Below are 14659 nucleotides of genomic sequence, written 5' to 3'. Positions count from 1 at the left end.
GACAGTGTGAGGGAGCTGGATTAACATCAGTGGAGATACAGTCAGTAACACAGGGCACTGGGGAAGAGGGGCTACTGAGTGACAGTGTGAGGGAGCTGGGTTAACATCAGTAGAGATACAGTCAGTGACACAGGGCGCTGGGGGAGAGGGGTTACTGAGTGAGAGTGTGAGGGAGCTGGATTAACATCAGTAGAGATACAGTCAGTGACACAGGGCGCTGGGGGAGAGGGGCTACTGAGTGACAGTGTGAGGGAGCTGGATTAACATCAGTAGAGATACAGTCAGTGACAAAGGGCGCTGGGGGAGAGGGGATACTGAGTGACAGTCTGAGGGAGCTGGATTAACATCAGTAGAGATACAGTCAGTAAAACAGGGCGCTGGGGGAGAGGGCTTATTGAGTGACATTGTGAGGGAGCTGGATTAACATCAGTAGAGATACCGTCAGTAACACAGGGCGCTGGGGGAGAGGGGTTACTGAGTGACAGTGTGCGGGAGCTGGATTAACATCAGTACAGATACAGTCAGTAACACAGTGCGCTGGGGGAGAGGGGTTACTGAGTGACAGTGTGAGAGAGCTGGATTAACATCAGTAGAGATACAGTCAGTAACACAGGGCGCTGGGGGGAGAGGGTTACTGAGTGACAGTGTGTGGGAGTTGGATTAACATCAGTAGAGATACAGTCAGTGACGCAGGGTGCTGGGGGGAGAGGGGTTACTGAGTGACAGTGTGAGGGAGCTGGATTAGCATCCGTAGAGATACAGTCAGTGACACAGGGCACTGGGGGAGAGGGGTTACTGAGTGACAGTGTGAGCGAGCTGGATTAATATCAGTAGAGATACAGTCAGTAACACAGAGCGCTGGGGGAGAGGGGTTACTGAGTGACAGTGTGAGGGAGCTGGATTAACATCAGTAGAGATACAGTCAGTGACACAGAGCACTGGGGGAGAGGGGTTACTGAGTGACAGTGTGAGGGAGCTGGATTAACATCAGTAGAGATACCGTCAGTGACACAGGGTGCTGGGGGTAGAGGGGTTACTGAGTGACAGTGTGAGGGAGCTGGATTAACATCAGTACAGATACAGTCAATAACACAGGGTGCTGGGGGAGAGGGGTTACTGAGTGAGAGTGTGAGGGAGCTGGATTAACATCAGTAGAGATACAGTCAGTGACGCAGGGCGCTGGGGGAGAGGAGTTAGTGAGTGACAGTGTGAGGGAGCTGGATTAACATCAGTAGAAATACAGTCAGTAACACAGGGCGCTGGGGGAGAGGGGTTACTGAGTGACAGTGTGAGGGAGCTGAATTAACATCAGTAGAGATACAGTCAGTAACACAGGGCGCTGGTGGAGAGGGGTTACTGGGTGACTGTGAGGGAACTGGATTAACATCAGTAGAGATACAGTCAGTAACACAGGGCGCTGGGGGAGAGGGGTTACTGAGTGACAGTGTGAGGGAGCTGGATTAACATCAGTAGAGATACAGTCAGTAACAAAGGGCGCTGGGGGAGAGGGGTTACTGAGTGACAGTGTGAGGGAGCTGGATTAACATCAGTGGAGATACAGTCAGTGACACAGGGCGCTGGGGGAGAGGGGTTACTGAGTGGCAGTGCGAGGGAGTTGGATGAACATCAGTAGAGATACAGTCAGTGACACAGGGCACTGGGGGAGAGGGGTTACTGAGTGAGAGTGTGAGGGAGCTGGATTAACATCAGTAGAGATACAGTCAGTGACACAGGGCGCTGGGGGAGAGGAGTTACTGAGTGACAGTGTGGGGGAGCTGGATTAACATCAGTAGATATACAGTCAGTGACAAAGGGCGCTGGGGGAGAGGGGTTACTGAGTGACAGTGTGAGGGAGCTGGATTAACATCAGTAGAGATACAGCCAGTAAAACAGGGCGCTGGGGGAGAGGGGTTACTGAGTGACAGTGTGAGGGAGCTGGATTAACATCAGTAGAGATACAGTCAGTGACACAGGGTGCTGGGGGAGAGGGATTACTGAGTGACAGTGTGAGGGAGCTGGATTAACATCAGTAGAGATACAGTCAGTGACGCAGGGTGCTGGGGGGAGAGGGGTTACTGAGTGACAGTGTGAGGGAGCTGGATTAACATCAGTAGAGATACAGTCAGTAACACAGGGCACTGGGGTAGAGGGGTTACTGAGTGACAGTGTGAGGGAGCTGGATTAACATCAGTAGAGATACAGTCAGTGACACAGGGTGCTGGGGGGAGAGGGGTTACTGAGTGACAGTGTGAGGGAGCTGGATTAACATCAGTAGAGATACAGTCAGTGACACAGAGCGCTGGGGGAGAGGGGTTACTGAGTGACAGTGTGAGGGAGCTGGATTAACATCAGTAGAGATACAGTCAGTAACACAGGGCGCTCGTGGAGAGGAGTTACTGAGTGACAGTGTGAGGGAGCTGGATTAACATCAGTAGAGATACAGTCAGTGACACAGGGCGCTGGGGGAGAGGGGTCACTGAGTGACAGTGTGAGGGAGCTGGATTAACATCAGTAGAGATACAGTCAGTAACACAGGGCGCTGGGGGAGAGGGGTTACTGAGTGACAGTGTGAGGGAGCTGGATTAACATCAGTAGAGATACAGTCAGTAACACAGGGCGCTGGGGGAGAGGGGTTACTGAGTGACAGTGTGAGGGAGCTGGATTAACATCAGTAGAGATACAGTCAGTAACACAGGGCGCTGGGGGAGAGGGGTTACTGAGTGACAGTGTGAGGGAGCTGGATTAACATCAGTGGAGATACAGTCAGTAACAAAGGGCGCTGGGGGAGAGGGGTTACTGAGTGACAGTGTGAGGGAGCTGGATTAACATCAGTGGAGATACAGTCAGTAACACAGGGCGCTGGGGGAGAGGGGTTACTGAGTGACAGTGTGAGGGAGCTGGATTAACATCAGTGGAGATACAGTCAGTAACACAGGGCGCTGGGGGAGAGGGGTTACTGAGTGAGAGTGTGAGAGAGCTGGATTAACATCAGTAGAGATACAGTCAGTGACACAGGGCGCTGGGGGAGAGGGGTTACTGAGTGGCAGTGCGAGGGAGCTGGATGAACATCAGTGGAGATACAGTCAGTAACACAGGGCACTGGGGGAGAGGGGTTACTGAGTGAGAGTGTGAGGGAGCTGGATTAACATCAGTAGAGATACAGTCAGTGACACAGGGCGTTGGGGGAGAGGAGTTACTGAGTGACAGTGTGGGGGAGCTGGATTAACATCAGTAGATATACAGTCAGTGACAAAGGGCGCTGGGGGAGAGGGGTTACTGAGTGACAGTGTGAGGGAGCTGGATTAACATCAGTAGAGATACAGTCAGTAAAACAGGGCGCTGGGGGAGAGGGGTTACTGAGTGACAGTGTGAGGGAGCTGGATTAACATCAGTGGAGATACAGTCAGTGACACAGGGCGCTGGGGGAGAGGGGTTACTGAGTGGCAGTGCGAGGGAGTTGGATGAACATCAGTAGAGATACAGTCAGTGACACAGGGCACTGGGGGAGAGGGGTTACTGAGTGAGAGTGTGAGGGAGCTGGATTAACATCAGTAGAGATACAGTCAGTGACACAGGGCGCTGGGGGAGAGGAGTTACTGAGTGACAGTGTGAGGGAGCTGGATTAACATCAGTAGAGATACAGTCAGTGACACAGGGTGCTGGGGGGAGAGGGGTTACTGAGTGACAGTGTGAGGGAGCTGGATTAACATCAGCAGAGATACAGTCAGTGACACAGAGCGCTGGGGGAGAGGGGTTACTGAGTGACAGTGTGAGGGAGCTGGATTAACATCAGTAGAGATACAGTCAGTAACACAGGGCGCTCGTGGAGAGGAGTTACTGAGTGACAGTGTGAGGGAGCTGGATTAACATCAGTAGAGATACAGTCAGTGACACAGGGCGCTGGGGGAGAGGGGTCACTGAGTGACAGTGTGAGGGAGCTGGATTAACATCAGTAGAGATACAGTCAGTAACACAGGGCGCTGGGGGAGAGGGGTTACTGAGTGACAGTGTGAGGGAGCTGGATTAACATCAGTAGAGATACAGTCAGTAACACAGGGCGCTGGGGGAGAGGGGTTACTGAGTGACAGTGTGAGGGAGCTGGATTAACATCAGTAGAGATACAGTCAGTAACACAGGGCGCTGGGGGAGAGGGGTTACTGAGTGACAGTGTGAGGGAGCTGGATTAACATCAGTGGAGATACAGTCAGTAACAAAGGGCGCTGGGGGAGAGGGGTTACTGAGTGACAGTGTGAGGGAGCTGGATTAACATCAGTGGAGATACAGTCAGTAACACAGGGCGCTGGGGGAGAGGGGTTACTGAGTGACAGTGTGAGGGAGCTGGATTAACATCAGTGGAGATACAGTCAGTAACACAGGGCGCTGGGGGAGATGGGTTACTGAGTGAGAGTGTGAAGAGCTGGATTAACATCAGTAGAGATACAGTCAGTGACACAGGGCGCTGGGGGAGAGGGGTTACTGAGTGGCAGTGCGAGGGAGCTGGATGAACATCAGTGGAGATACAGTCAGTAACACAGGGCACTGGGGGAGAGGGGTTACTGAGTGAGAGTGTGAGGGAGCTGGATTAACATCAGTAGAGATACAGTCAGTGACACAGGGCGTTGGGGGAGAGGAGTTACTGAGTGACAGTGTGGGGGAGCTGGATTAACATCAGTAGATATACAGTCAGTGACAAAGGGCGCTGGGGGAGAGGGGTTACTGAGTGACAGTGTGAGGGAGCTGGATTAACATCAGTAGAGATACAGTCAGTAAAACAGGGCGCTGGGGGAGAGGGGTTACTGAGTGACAGTGTGAGGGAGCTGGATTAACATCAGTAGAGATACAGTCAGTGACACAGGGTGCTGGGGGAGAGGGGTTACTGAGTGACAGTGTGAGGGAGCTGGATTAACATCAGTAGAGATACAGTCAGTGACGCAGGGTGCTGGGCGGAGAGGGGTTACTGAGTGACAGTGTGAAGGAGCTGGATTAACATCAGTAGAGATACAGTCAGTGACACAGGGCGCTGGGGGAGAGGGGTTACTGAGTGACAGTGTGAGGGAGCTGGATTAACATCAGTAGAGATACAGTCAGTGACACAGGGTGCTGGGGGGAGAGGGGTTACTGAGTGACAGTGTGAGGGAGCTGGATTAACATCAGTAGAGATACAGTCAGTTACACAGGGCGCTGGGGGAGAGGGGTTACTGAGTGACAGTGTGAGGGAGCTGGATTAACATCAGTAGAGATACAGTCAGTGACACAGGGTGCTGGGGGGAGAGGGGTTACTGAGTGACAGTGTGAAGGAGCTGGATTAACATCAGTAGAGATACAGTCAGTGACACAGGGCGCTGGGGGAGAGGGGCTACTGAGTGACAGTATGGGGGAGCTGGATTAACATCAGTAGAGATACAGTCAGTGACAAAGGGCGCTGGGGGAGAGGGGATACTGAGTGACAGTCTGAGGGAGCTGGATTAACATCAGTAGAGATACAGTCAGTAAAACAGGGCGCTGGGGGAGAGGGCTTATTGAGTGACATTGTGAGGGAGCTGGATTAACATCAGTAGAGATACCGTCAGTAACACAGGGCGCTGGGGGAGAGGGGTTACTGAGTGACAGTGTGCGGGAGCTGGATTAACATCAGTACAGATACAGTCAGTAACACAGGGCGCTGGGGGAGAGGGGTTACTGAGTGACAGTGTGAGAGAGCTGGATTAACATCAGTAGAGATACAGTCAGTAACACAGGGCGCTGGGGGGAGAGGGTTACTGAGTGACAGTGTGTGGGAGTTGGATTAACATCAGTAGAGATACAGTCAGTGATGCAGGGTGCTGGGGGGAGAGGGGTTACTGAGTGACAGTGTGAGGGAGCTGGATTAGCATCCGTAGAGATACAGTCAGTGACACAGGGCACTGGGGGAGAGGGGTTACTGAGTGACAGTGTGAGGGAGCTGGATTAATATCAGTAGAGATACAGTCAGTAACACAGAGCGCTGGGGGAGAGGGGTTACTGAGTGACAGTGTGAGGGAGCTGGATTAACATCAGTAGAGATACAGTCAGTGACACAGAGCACTGGGGGAGAGGGGTTACTGAGTGACAGTGTGAGGGAGCTGGATTAACATCAGTAGAGATACCGTCAGTGACACAGGGTGCTGGGGGGAGAGGGGTTACTGAGTGACAGTGTGAGGGAGCTGGATTAACATCAGTACAGATACAGTCAATAACACAGGGTGCTGGGGGAGAGGGGTTACTGAGTGAGAGTGTGAGGGAGCTGGATTAACATCAGTAGAGATACAGTCAGTGACGCAGGGCGCTGGGGGAGAGGAGTTAGTGAGTGACAGTGTGAGGGAGCTGGATTAACATCAGTAGAAATACAGTCAGTAACACAGGGCGCTGGGGGAGAGGGGTTACTGAGTGACAGTGTGAGGGAGCTGAATTAACATCAGTAGAGATACAGTCAGTAACACAGGGCGCTGGGGGAGAGGGGTTACTGGGTGACTGTGAGGGAACTGGATTAACATCAGTAGAGATACAGTCAGTAACACAGGGCGCTGGGGGAGAGGGGTTACTGAGTGACAGTGTGAGGGAGCTGGATTAACATCAGTAGAGATACAGTCAGTAACAAAGGGCGCTGGGGGAGAGGGGTTACTGAGTGACAGTGTGAGGGAGCTGGATTAACATCAGTGGAGATACAGTCAGTAACACACGGCGCTGGGGGAGAGGGGTTACTGAGTGACAGTGTGAGGGAGCTGGATTAACATCAGTAGAGATACAGTCAGTGACACAGGGCGCTGGGGGAGAGGGGTTACTGAGTGGCAGTGCGAGGGAGTTGGATGAACATCAGTAGAGATACAGTCAGTGACACAGGGCACTGGGGGAGAGGGGTTACTGAGTGAGAGTGTGAGGGAGCTGGATTAACATCAGTAGAGATACAGTCAGTGACACAGGGCGCTGGGGGAGAGGAGTTACTGAGTGACAGTGTCGGGGAGCTGGATTAACATCAGTAGATATACAGTCAGTGACAAAGGGCGCTGGGGGAGAGGGGTTACTGAGTGACAGTGTGAGGGAGCTGGATTAACATCAGTAGAGATACAGCCAGTAAAACAGGGCGCTGGGGGAGAGGGGTTACTGAGTGACAGTGTGAGAGAGCTGGATTAACATCAGTAGAGATACAGTCAGTGACACAGGGTGCTGGGGGGAGAGGGGTTACTGAGTGACAGTGTGAGGGAGCTGGATTAACATCAGTAGAGATACAGTCAGTGACACAGGGTGCTGGGGGAGAGGGATTACTGAGTGACAGTGTGAGGGAGCTGGATTAACATCAGTAGAGATACAGTCAGTGACGCAGGGTGCTGGGGGGAGAGGGGTCACTGAGTGACAGTGTGAGGGAGCTGGATTAACATCAGTAGAGATACAGGGCTAGATTTTCAGTTGCTTGCGCCAGCAGTTAGCGCCTTAAGAGAAGTGATTTTCGGGCGCTATGCGTGTAGCGCCTGGGCGCAGCGCAGTTTGCGCCCCGCCCCAAATTAAGTTGCCCGTTAGCGCCGGCGCAAAGTTTAGCGGCCGCCCGGATGCGCGCGCAGAAAATGACGTCACATCCTCGTGCAACGCCGTTTGGCCGCCCCGAATCCAAACTTCAGTCGGACCGCCCGATTGTGCGGCTGGCGTCCAGTGCGTTTGTAAAATGGAACGCAACACACCCTGGGGAGCGCAAATTAAAGGGCCCTCCTCCTGCACTATAATGGAAGGAACCAGTGTGTTGTGAATGGTGTATTTATGTTTCCGGACACCACCACCACCACCTCCTCCTCCTCCTCCTCCTCCTCCTCCTCCTCCTCCTCCTCCTCCTCCTCGTCTTTCTTCGTCTTTTCCCCCCCAGACTCTGCCTTTGCAAATAAACACATGCACCCTTCCCCTTTAAGAGCTCACTGGCACCAGAGTGTCTGCCGTGCGCAGCGCTCTGCACCGCCGGCTTAGCGCCTAAAGATAGTAGTGGAACGCCTCTTTTAGCGCTCCACCAACCTCTTAGGGCGAAGCCACTGAATTTCCGGCAACGGGGCGCTACTTTGGGGCGGGCGCTAACTTCGGGCGGGCGCTAAGGTTAGCGCCCCAAAACTGTCTATACTGAAAATCTAGGCCACAGTCAGTAACACAGGGCACTGGGGTAGAGGGGTTACTGAGTGACAGTGTGAGGGAGCTGGATTAACATCCGTAGAGATACAGTCAGTGACACAGGGTGCTGGGGGGAGAGGGGTTACTGAGTGACAGTGTGAGGGAGCTGGATTAACATCAGTAGAGATACAGTCAGTAACACAGGGCGCTGGGGGAGAGGGGTTACTGAGTGACAGTGTGAGGGAGCTGGATTAACATCAGTAGAGATACAGTCAGTGACACAGGGTGCTGGGGGGAGAGGGGTTACTGAGTGACAGTGTGAGGGAGCTGGATTAACATCAGTAGAGATACAGTCAGTGACACAGAGCGCTGGGGGAGAGGGGTTACTGAGTGACAGTGTGAGGGAGCTGGATTAACATCAGTAGAGATACAGTCAGTAACACAGGGCGCTCGTGGAGAGGAGTTACTGAGTGACAGTGTGAGGGAGCTGGATTAACATCGGTAGAGATACAGTCAGTGACACAGGGCGCTGGGGGAGAGGGGTTACTGAGTGACAGTGTGAGGGAGCTGGATTAACATCAGTAGAGATACAGTCAGTGACACAGAGCGCTGGGGGAGAGGGGTTACTGAGTGACAGTGTGAGGGAGCTGGATTAACATCAGTAGAGATACAGTCAGTGACACAGAGCGCTGGGGGAGAGGGGTTACTGAGTGACAGTGTGAGGGAGCTGGATTAACATCAGTAGAGATACAGTCAGTAACACAGGGCGCTGGTGGAGAGGAGTTACTGAGTGACAGTGTGAGGGAGCTGGATTAACATCAGTAGAGATACAGTCAGTGACACAGGGCGCTGGGGGAGAGGGGTCACTGAGTGACAGTGTGAGGGAGCTGGATTAACATCAGTAGAGATACAGTCAGTAACACAGGGCGCTGGGGGAGAGGTGTTACTGAGTGACAGTGTGAGGGAGCTGGATTAACATCAGTAGAGATACAGTCAGTAACACAGGGCGCTGGGGGAGAGGGGTTACTGAGTGACAGTGTGAGGGAGCTGGATTAACATCAGTAGAGATACAGTCAGTAACACAGAGCGCTGGGGGAGAGGGGTTACTGAGTGACAGTGTGAGGGAGCTGGATTAACATCAGTAGAGATACAGTCAGTGACACAGGGCTTTCTCTGTCGTGCATCCCCAGCACGTCATCAGGAGAACGAGTAGAAATTGAAATGCTCACTGTTTCCATCCCTCGCAGAAGGGCAGTGAGATGAATTGTAGCTTCAACAACTTGTATTTATATAGCGCCTTTAACGTAGTAAACCGTCCCAAGATGCTTCACAGGAGCGATTATCAAACTAAATCTGTCACTGAGCCACATAAGGAGATATTAGGACAGGTGACCATAAACTTAGTCAGAGAGGTCGGTTTTAAGGAGTGTCTTAAATGAGGAGAGAGAGGCGGAGAGGTTTAGGGAGGGAATTCCAGAGCTTAGGTCCCAGGCAGCTGAAGACACGGAGCCAATGGTGGAGCGATTAAAATCAGGGGTTGCTCAAGAGGCCAGAATTGGAGGAGCGCAGAGATCTCGGAGTGGGGGGCGGGGGGGGGCGGGTGCGGGTGGTATTGGGGCTAGAGAAAGTTACAGAGATAGGGAGGGGCGAGGCCATGGAGGGATTTGAAAACAAGGATGAGAATTTTGAAATTGAGGCGCTGCTTAACCAGGTGCCAATGTAGGTCAGCGAGAACAGGGGTGGTGGGTGAACGGGACTTGGTGCGAGTTAGGACACGGGCAGCCGAGCTTTGGAAGACCTCAAGTTTATGGAGGCTAGAAAGTGGGAGACCAGCCAGGAGTGTGTTGGAATGGTCAAGTCTAGAGGTAACAAAGGCATGGATGAGGGTTTCAGCAGCGGATGAGCTGAGGCAGGGGCGGAGACGGGCGATGTTATGGAGGTGGAAAAAAGGCGGTCTTAGTGATAGCGAGGATATGTGGTCGGAGCTCATTTCAGGGTCAGATATGACACCAAGGTTGCAAACAGTCTGGTTCAGACATACAGGGATCTTGGAGGGTTGCGGGGCTGGTGGAGATTACAGAGATAGGGAGGGGCGAGGCCATGGAGGGATTTAAACATGAGGATGAGAATTTTAAATTTGAGGCATTGCCGGACCAGAAGCCAGTGTAGGTCAGCGACACAGGGGCTGATGGGTGAACGGGACTGGGTGTGAGTTAGGACATGGGGCAGTGAGCACAGGGGGTGATGGGTGAACGGGACTGGGTGAGAGTTAGGACACGGGGCAGTGAGCACAGTGGGTGATGGGTGAACGGGACTGGGTGTGAGTTAGGACACGGGGCAGTGAGCACAGCGGGTGATGGGTGAACGGGACTGGGTGTGAGTTAGGACACGGGGCAGTGAGCACAGTGGGTGATGGGTGAACGGGACTGGGTGTGAGTTAGGACACGGGGCAGTGAGCACAGGGGGTGATGGGCGAACGGGACTGGGTGCGAGTTAGGACACGGGGCAGTGAGCACAGGGGGTGATGGGTGAACGGGACTGGGTGTGAGTTAGGACACGGGACAGTGAGCACAGAGGGTGATGGGTGAACAGGACTGGGAGTGAGTTAGGACACGGGGCAGTGAGCACAGGGGTGATGGTTGAACGGGACTGGGTGTGAGTTAGGACACGGGGCAGTGAGCACAGAGGATGATGGGTGAACGGGACTGGGTGCGAGTTAGGACACGGGGCAGTGAGCACAGGGGGTGATGGGTGAACGGGACTGGGTGTGAGTTAGGACACGGGGCAGTGAGCACAGGGGGTGATGGGTGAACGGGACTGGGTGTGAGTTAGGACACGGGGCAGTGAGCACAGGGGGTGATGGGTGAACGGGACCGGGTGTGAGTTAGGACACGGGGCAGTGAGCACAGGGGGTGATGGGTGAACGGGACTGGGTGTGAGTTAGGACACGGGGCAGTGAGCACAGGGGGTGATGGGTGAACGGGACCGGGTGTGAGTTAGGACACGGGGCAGTGAGCACAGGGGGTGATGGGTGAACGGGACTGGGTGTGAGTTAGGACACGGGGCAGTGAGCGCAGGGGGTGATGGGTGAATGGGACTGGGTGTGAGTTAGGACACGGGGCAGTGAGCACAGAGGGTGATGGGTGAACGGGACCGGGTGTGAGTTAGGACACAGGGCAGTGAGCACAGGGGGTGATGGGTGAACGGGACTGGGTGTGAGTTAGGACACGGGGCAGTGAGCACAGGGGGTGATGGGTGAACGGGACTGGGTGTGAGTTAGGACACGGGGCAGTGAGCACAGGGGGTGATGGGTGAACGGGACTGGGTGTGAGTTAGGACACGGGGCAGTGAGCACAGGGGGTGATGGGTGAACGGGACTGGGTGTGAGTTAGGACACGGGGCAGTGAGCACAGTGGGTGATGGGTGAACGGAACTGGGTGTGAGTTAGGACACGGGGCAGTGAGCACAGGGGGTGATGGGTGAACGGGACTGGGTCTGAGTTAGGACACGGGGCAGTGAGCACAGGGGGTGATGGGTGAACGGGACTGGGTGTGAGTTAGGACACGGGGCAGTGAGCACAGGGGGTGATGGGTGAACGGGACTGGGTGTGAGTTAGGACACGGGGCAGTGAGCACAGGGGGTGATGGGTGAACGGGACTGGGTGTGAGTTAGGACACAGGGCAGTGAGCACAGTGGGTGATGGGTGAACGGGACTGGGTGTGAGTTAGGACACGGGGCAGTGAGCACAGGGGGTGATGGGTGAACGGGACTGGGTGTGAGTTAGGACACGGGGCTGCCTCAGGCACCATCAGTAAATGTATTGAGGCAGGGAGTGGGTAAAGGCCATCAGCCTCCAAGAGGACAACTAACTCATTCCTTGCTTCGCTGTTTAGATTAACTGGGAGCAGCCAGCGGAGGCCCTTCACAACTGGATCCGAGGCAACGACAAGGTCCCTGGAGCCTGGGCAGAGGTCAATGGACATGTAAGTGTTGAGCGGAGTAACGGCAAAGATAATAATTGAAATCCGGGTTCTCCACGATGACCAAAAAAATGGAACTGTTCAGAAAAAGCATTGAATTAATTGGTGAGGCCACGTGTGACTGGGAGGGGGTGGGTGGGTAACGGGAGTATTGTCCTGGCCTCCCTACCCCTTTCAGGAGATCGTCACTCAACCATAATTTTAAGGGGGAGGGAATCAAAATGGCTGATGAGGAAATAAAACCTCTCACTTATCCCCAGGACGTCCCAAAACACTTCACAGCCAATCAATTACTTTTGAAGTGTGGTGGCTTGTTCTGTAGGAAATCATGGCAGCCAATTTGCGAACAGCAAGTTCCTACAAGTTAATGAGATTCATCACCAGATGATTTGTTTTTAGTGATGTTGATTGAGGGATGAATATTGGCCCAGGACACCAGGGAGAACTCCCCTGTTCTTCTTCCAGTTGTGGCCGTAGGACACCTCAGCATTTAGACGGGGCCTGAGTTTAAATGTTTCATCTGAAGGAGACAGCAACCTCTGGCAATACAGTGCTCCCTCAACACTGCACTGGAGTGTTAGTCTGGATTATGCGCTGAAGTGGTGCTTGAACCCACAACCTTCTGATTCAGAGGGGAGAGTGATACCAACTGAGCCAAGCTGACGAAGGGGGCCTGCACCAATCAGCAGCAATGGGTAGTCGGGAGGAGGGATGTGTAACAAAACATGACGTAATTTTTCCACCTTAATTTCAGAAGCTGACATTTTTCGGCGCGACACTGTTCGATAGCTCCCCTCCCCAGGGGCAGACCCTGGACATTCCTGGAGCTCACAAACCTGGCATCGTTGCCAAAAATGGCCTGGTCCTGTTTGGGAATGACGGTAAAATGGTAACAAACCTTTTATGCAAAAACTGAATTATGCGTCATCGGAAACCTCTCTGTTGTATTGTCTGATTGAGGCAAGGGGAACTATAAATGTGACACTCTAGGAGTAAAATTCATAAGAACATAAGGAATAGGAGCAGGAGTTGGCCATTCGGCCCCTCGAGCCTGCTCCGCCATTCAATGAGATCATGGCAGATCATCGACCTCAACTCCGCCCGATCTCCATATCCCTCGATTCCCTGAGAGTCCAAAAATCTATCGATCTCAGCCTTGAATATACTCAACGACTCAGCATTCACAGCCCTCTGGGGCAGAGAATTCCAAAGATTCACAACCCTCCGAGTGAAGAAATTCCTCCTCATCTCGGTCTTAAATGGCCGACCCCTTATCCTGAGACTGTGACCCCTGGTTCTAGACTCTCCAGCCAGGGGGAAACAACCTCTCAGCATCGACCCTGTCAATCCCCCTCAGAATCTTGTATGTTTCAATGAGATCACCTCTCATTCTGCTAAACTCCAGAGAGTATCGGCCCAATCTACTCATTGGAAAGGAACAATCGGGCGGGGTGTATAACGGGTGGATGAGACGCTATCGCTCGTGTTGCGTCCCCGCCCTTGTTGAATTTTAACCCCAATATCCTGTTGGGGTGATAGTTCCACAAAAACTTGTGGTTTCCTTTCAGGTTTTGGTGAAGAACCTCCAGTTTGAAGACGGCAAAATGATCCCAGCCTCCAAGTACTTCTCTTCTTCAGAAAGTTCTTCGGTGGAGTTGACCGAAGAGGAGATGAAAGTCAAAGAGGAAGTCAGGGTAAGAGTATAAGTAGCGCCATGTCCAACAGGGAATCAATCCAATAGGGAATTCAGGAGAAACTGCTTTACCCAGAGAGTGGGGAGAATGTGGAACTCGCTACCACAGGGAGTGGTTGAGGCGAAGAGCAGAGATACATTAAGGGGAAGCTGGATAAACACATGAGGGAGAAAGGAATCGAAGGATATGCTGATAGGATGAGATGAAGAGGGTGGGAGGAGGCTGGTGTGGAGCAGAAACACCGGCACAGACCAGTTGAGTCAAACGGCCAGTTTCTGTGCTGTACATTCGATGTCATTCTCTGTCCTGGGTGCAATCCTAGCTCAGAGTGAAGGGCTGCAGGTTTCCTTTCTCTGCTGGCTGTGAGGTGCCTGCATGACATGGCTTTGAGTCTCAACTCAAACCCTTCTGGTTGTGGGTCCACAGAACAACATCGCAACAGATTGGACACAACACTGCTAAACTCGCTCAAAAGCTGCAAAATGAGGACATTGGAAAAAAGTCACACTGGTGCAGCAAGGGGCATACTTCAGAGGTTGGTGCTGAGGGTTATAATTTGGTCAGTATAGCGTGAGCTTTACTCTGTATCTAACCCGTGCTGTACCTGCCCTGGGAGTGTTTGATGGGGCAGTGTAGAGGGAGCTTTACTCTGTATCTAACCCGTGCTGTATCTGCCCTGGGAGTGTTTGATGGAACAGTGCAGAGGGAGCTTTACTCTGTATCTAACCCGTGCTGTATCTGCCCTGGGGGTGTTTGATGGAACAGTGCAGAGGGAGCTTTACTCTGCATCTGACCCGTGCTGTACCTGCCCTGGGAGTGTTTGATGGGACAGTGTAGAGGGAGCTTTACTCTATCTAACCCATGCTGTACCTGCCCTGGGAG

The 14659-nt window shown here is 53.1% G+C and overlaps 1 protein-coding gene across 2 annotated transcripts in view; it reads left to right on the top strand.

Moving 5' to 3' along the window:
- The window catches only part of aldh1l1 (aldehyde dehydrogenase 1 family, member L1), a 154468-nt gene that overhangs the window by 36307 nt on the left and 103502 nt on the right, over positions 1-14659 (top strand). For both annotated transcript variants that reach the window (XM_086002160.1, XM_086002161.1), the window contains 3 exons: positions 11997-12086; positions 12838-12972; positions 13652-13777. In XM_086002160.1, the coding sequence (XP_085858286.1) occupies positions 11997-12086; positions 12838-12972; positions 13652-13777 (351 nt within the window). The remainder of the gene's footprint in view (positions 1-11996; positions 12087-12837; positions 12973-13651; positions 13778-14659) is intronic.

This window comes from Somniosus microcephalus, chromosome 11 (genome assembly GCF_052327205.1).
Source record: "Somniosus microcephalus isolate GS21.2 chromosome 11, FLI_Smic_1.0, whole genome shotgun sequence".
In the NCBI taxonomy this organism is placed as follows: Eukaryota; Metazoa; Chordata; class Chondrichthyes; order Squaliformes; family Somniosidae; genus Somniosus; species Somniosus microcephalus.
This window is presented reverse-complemented; position numbering and strand designations above follow the sequence as displayed.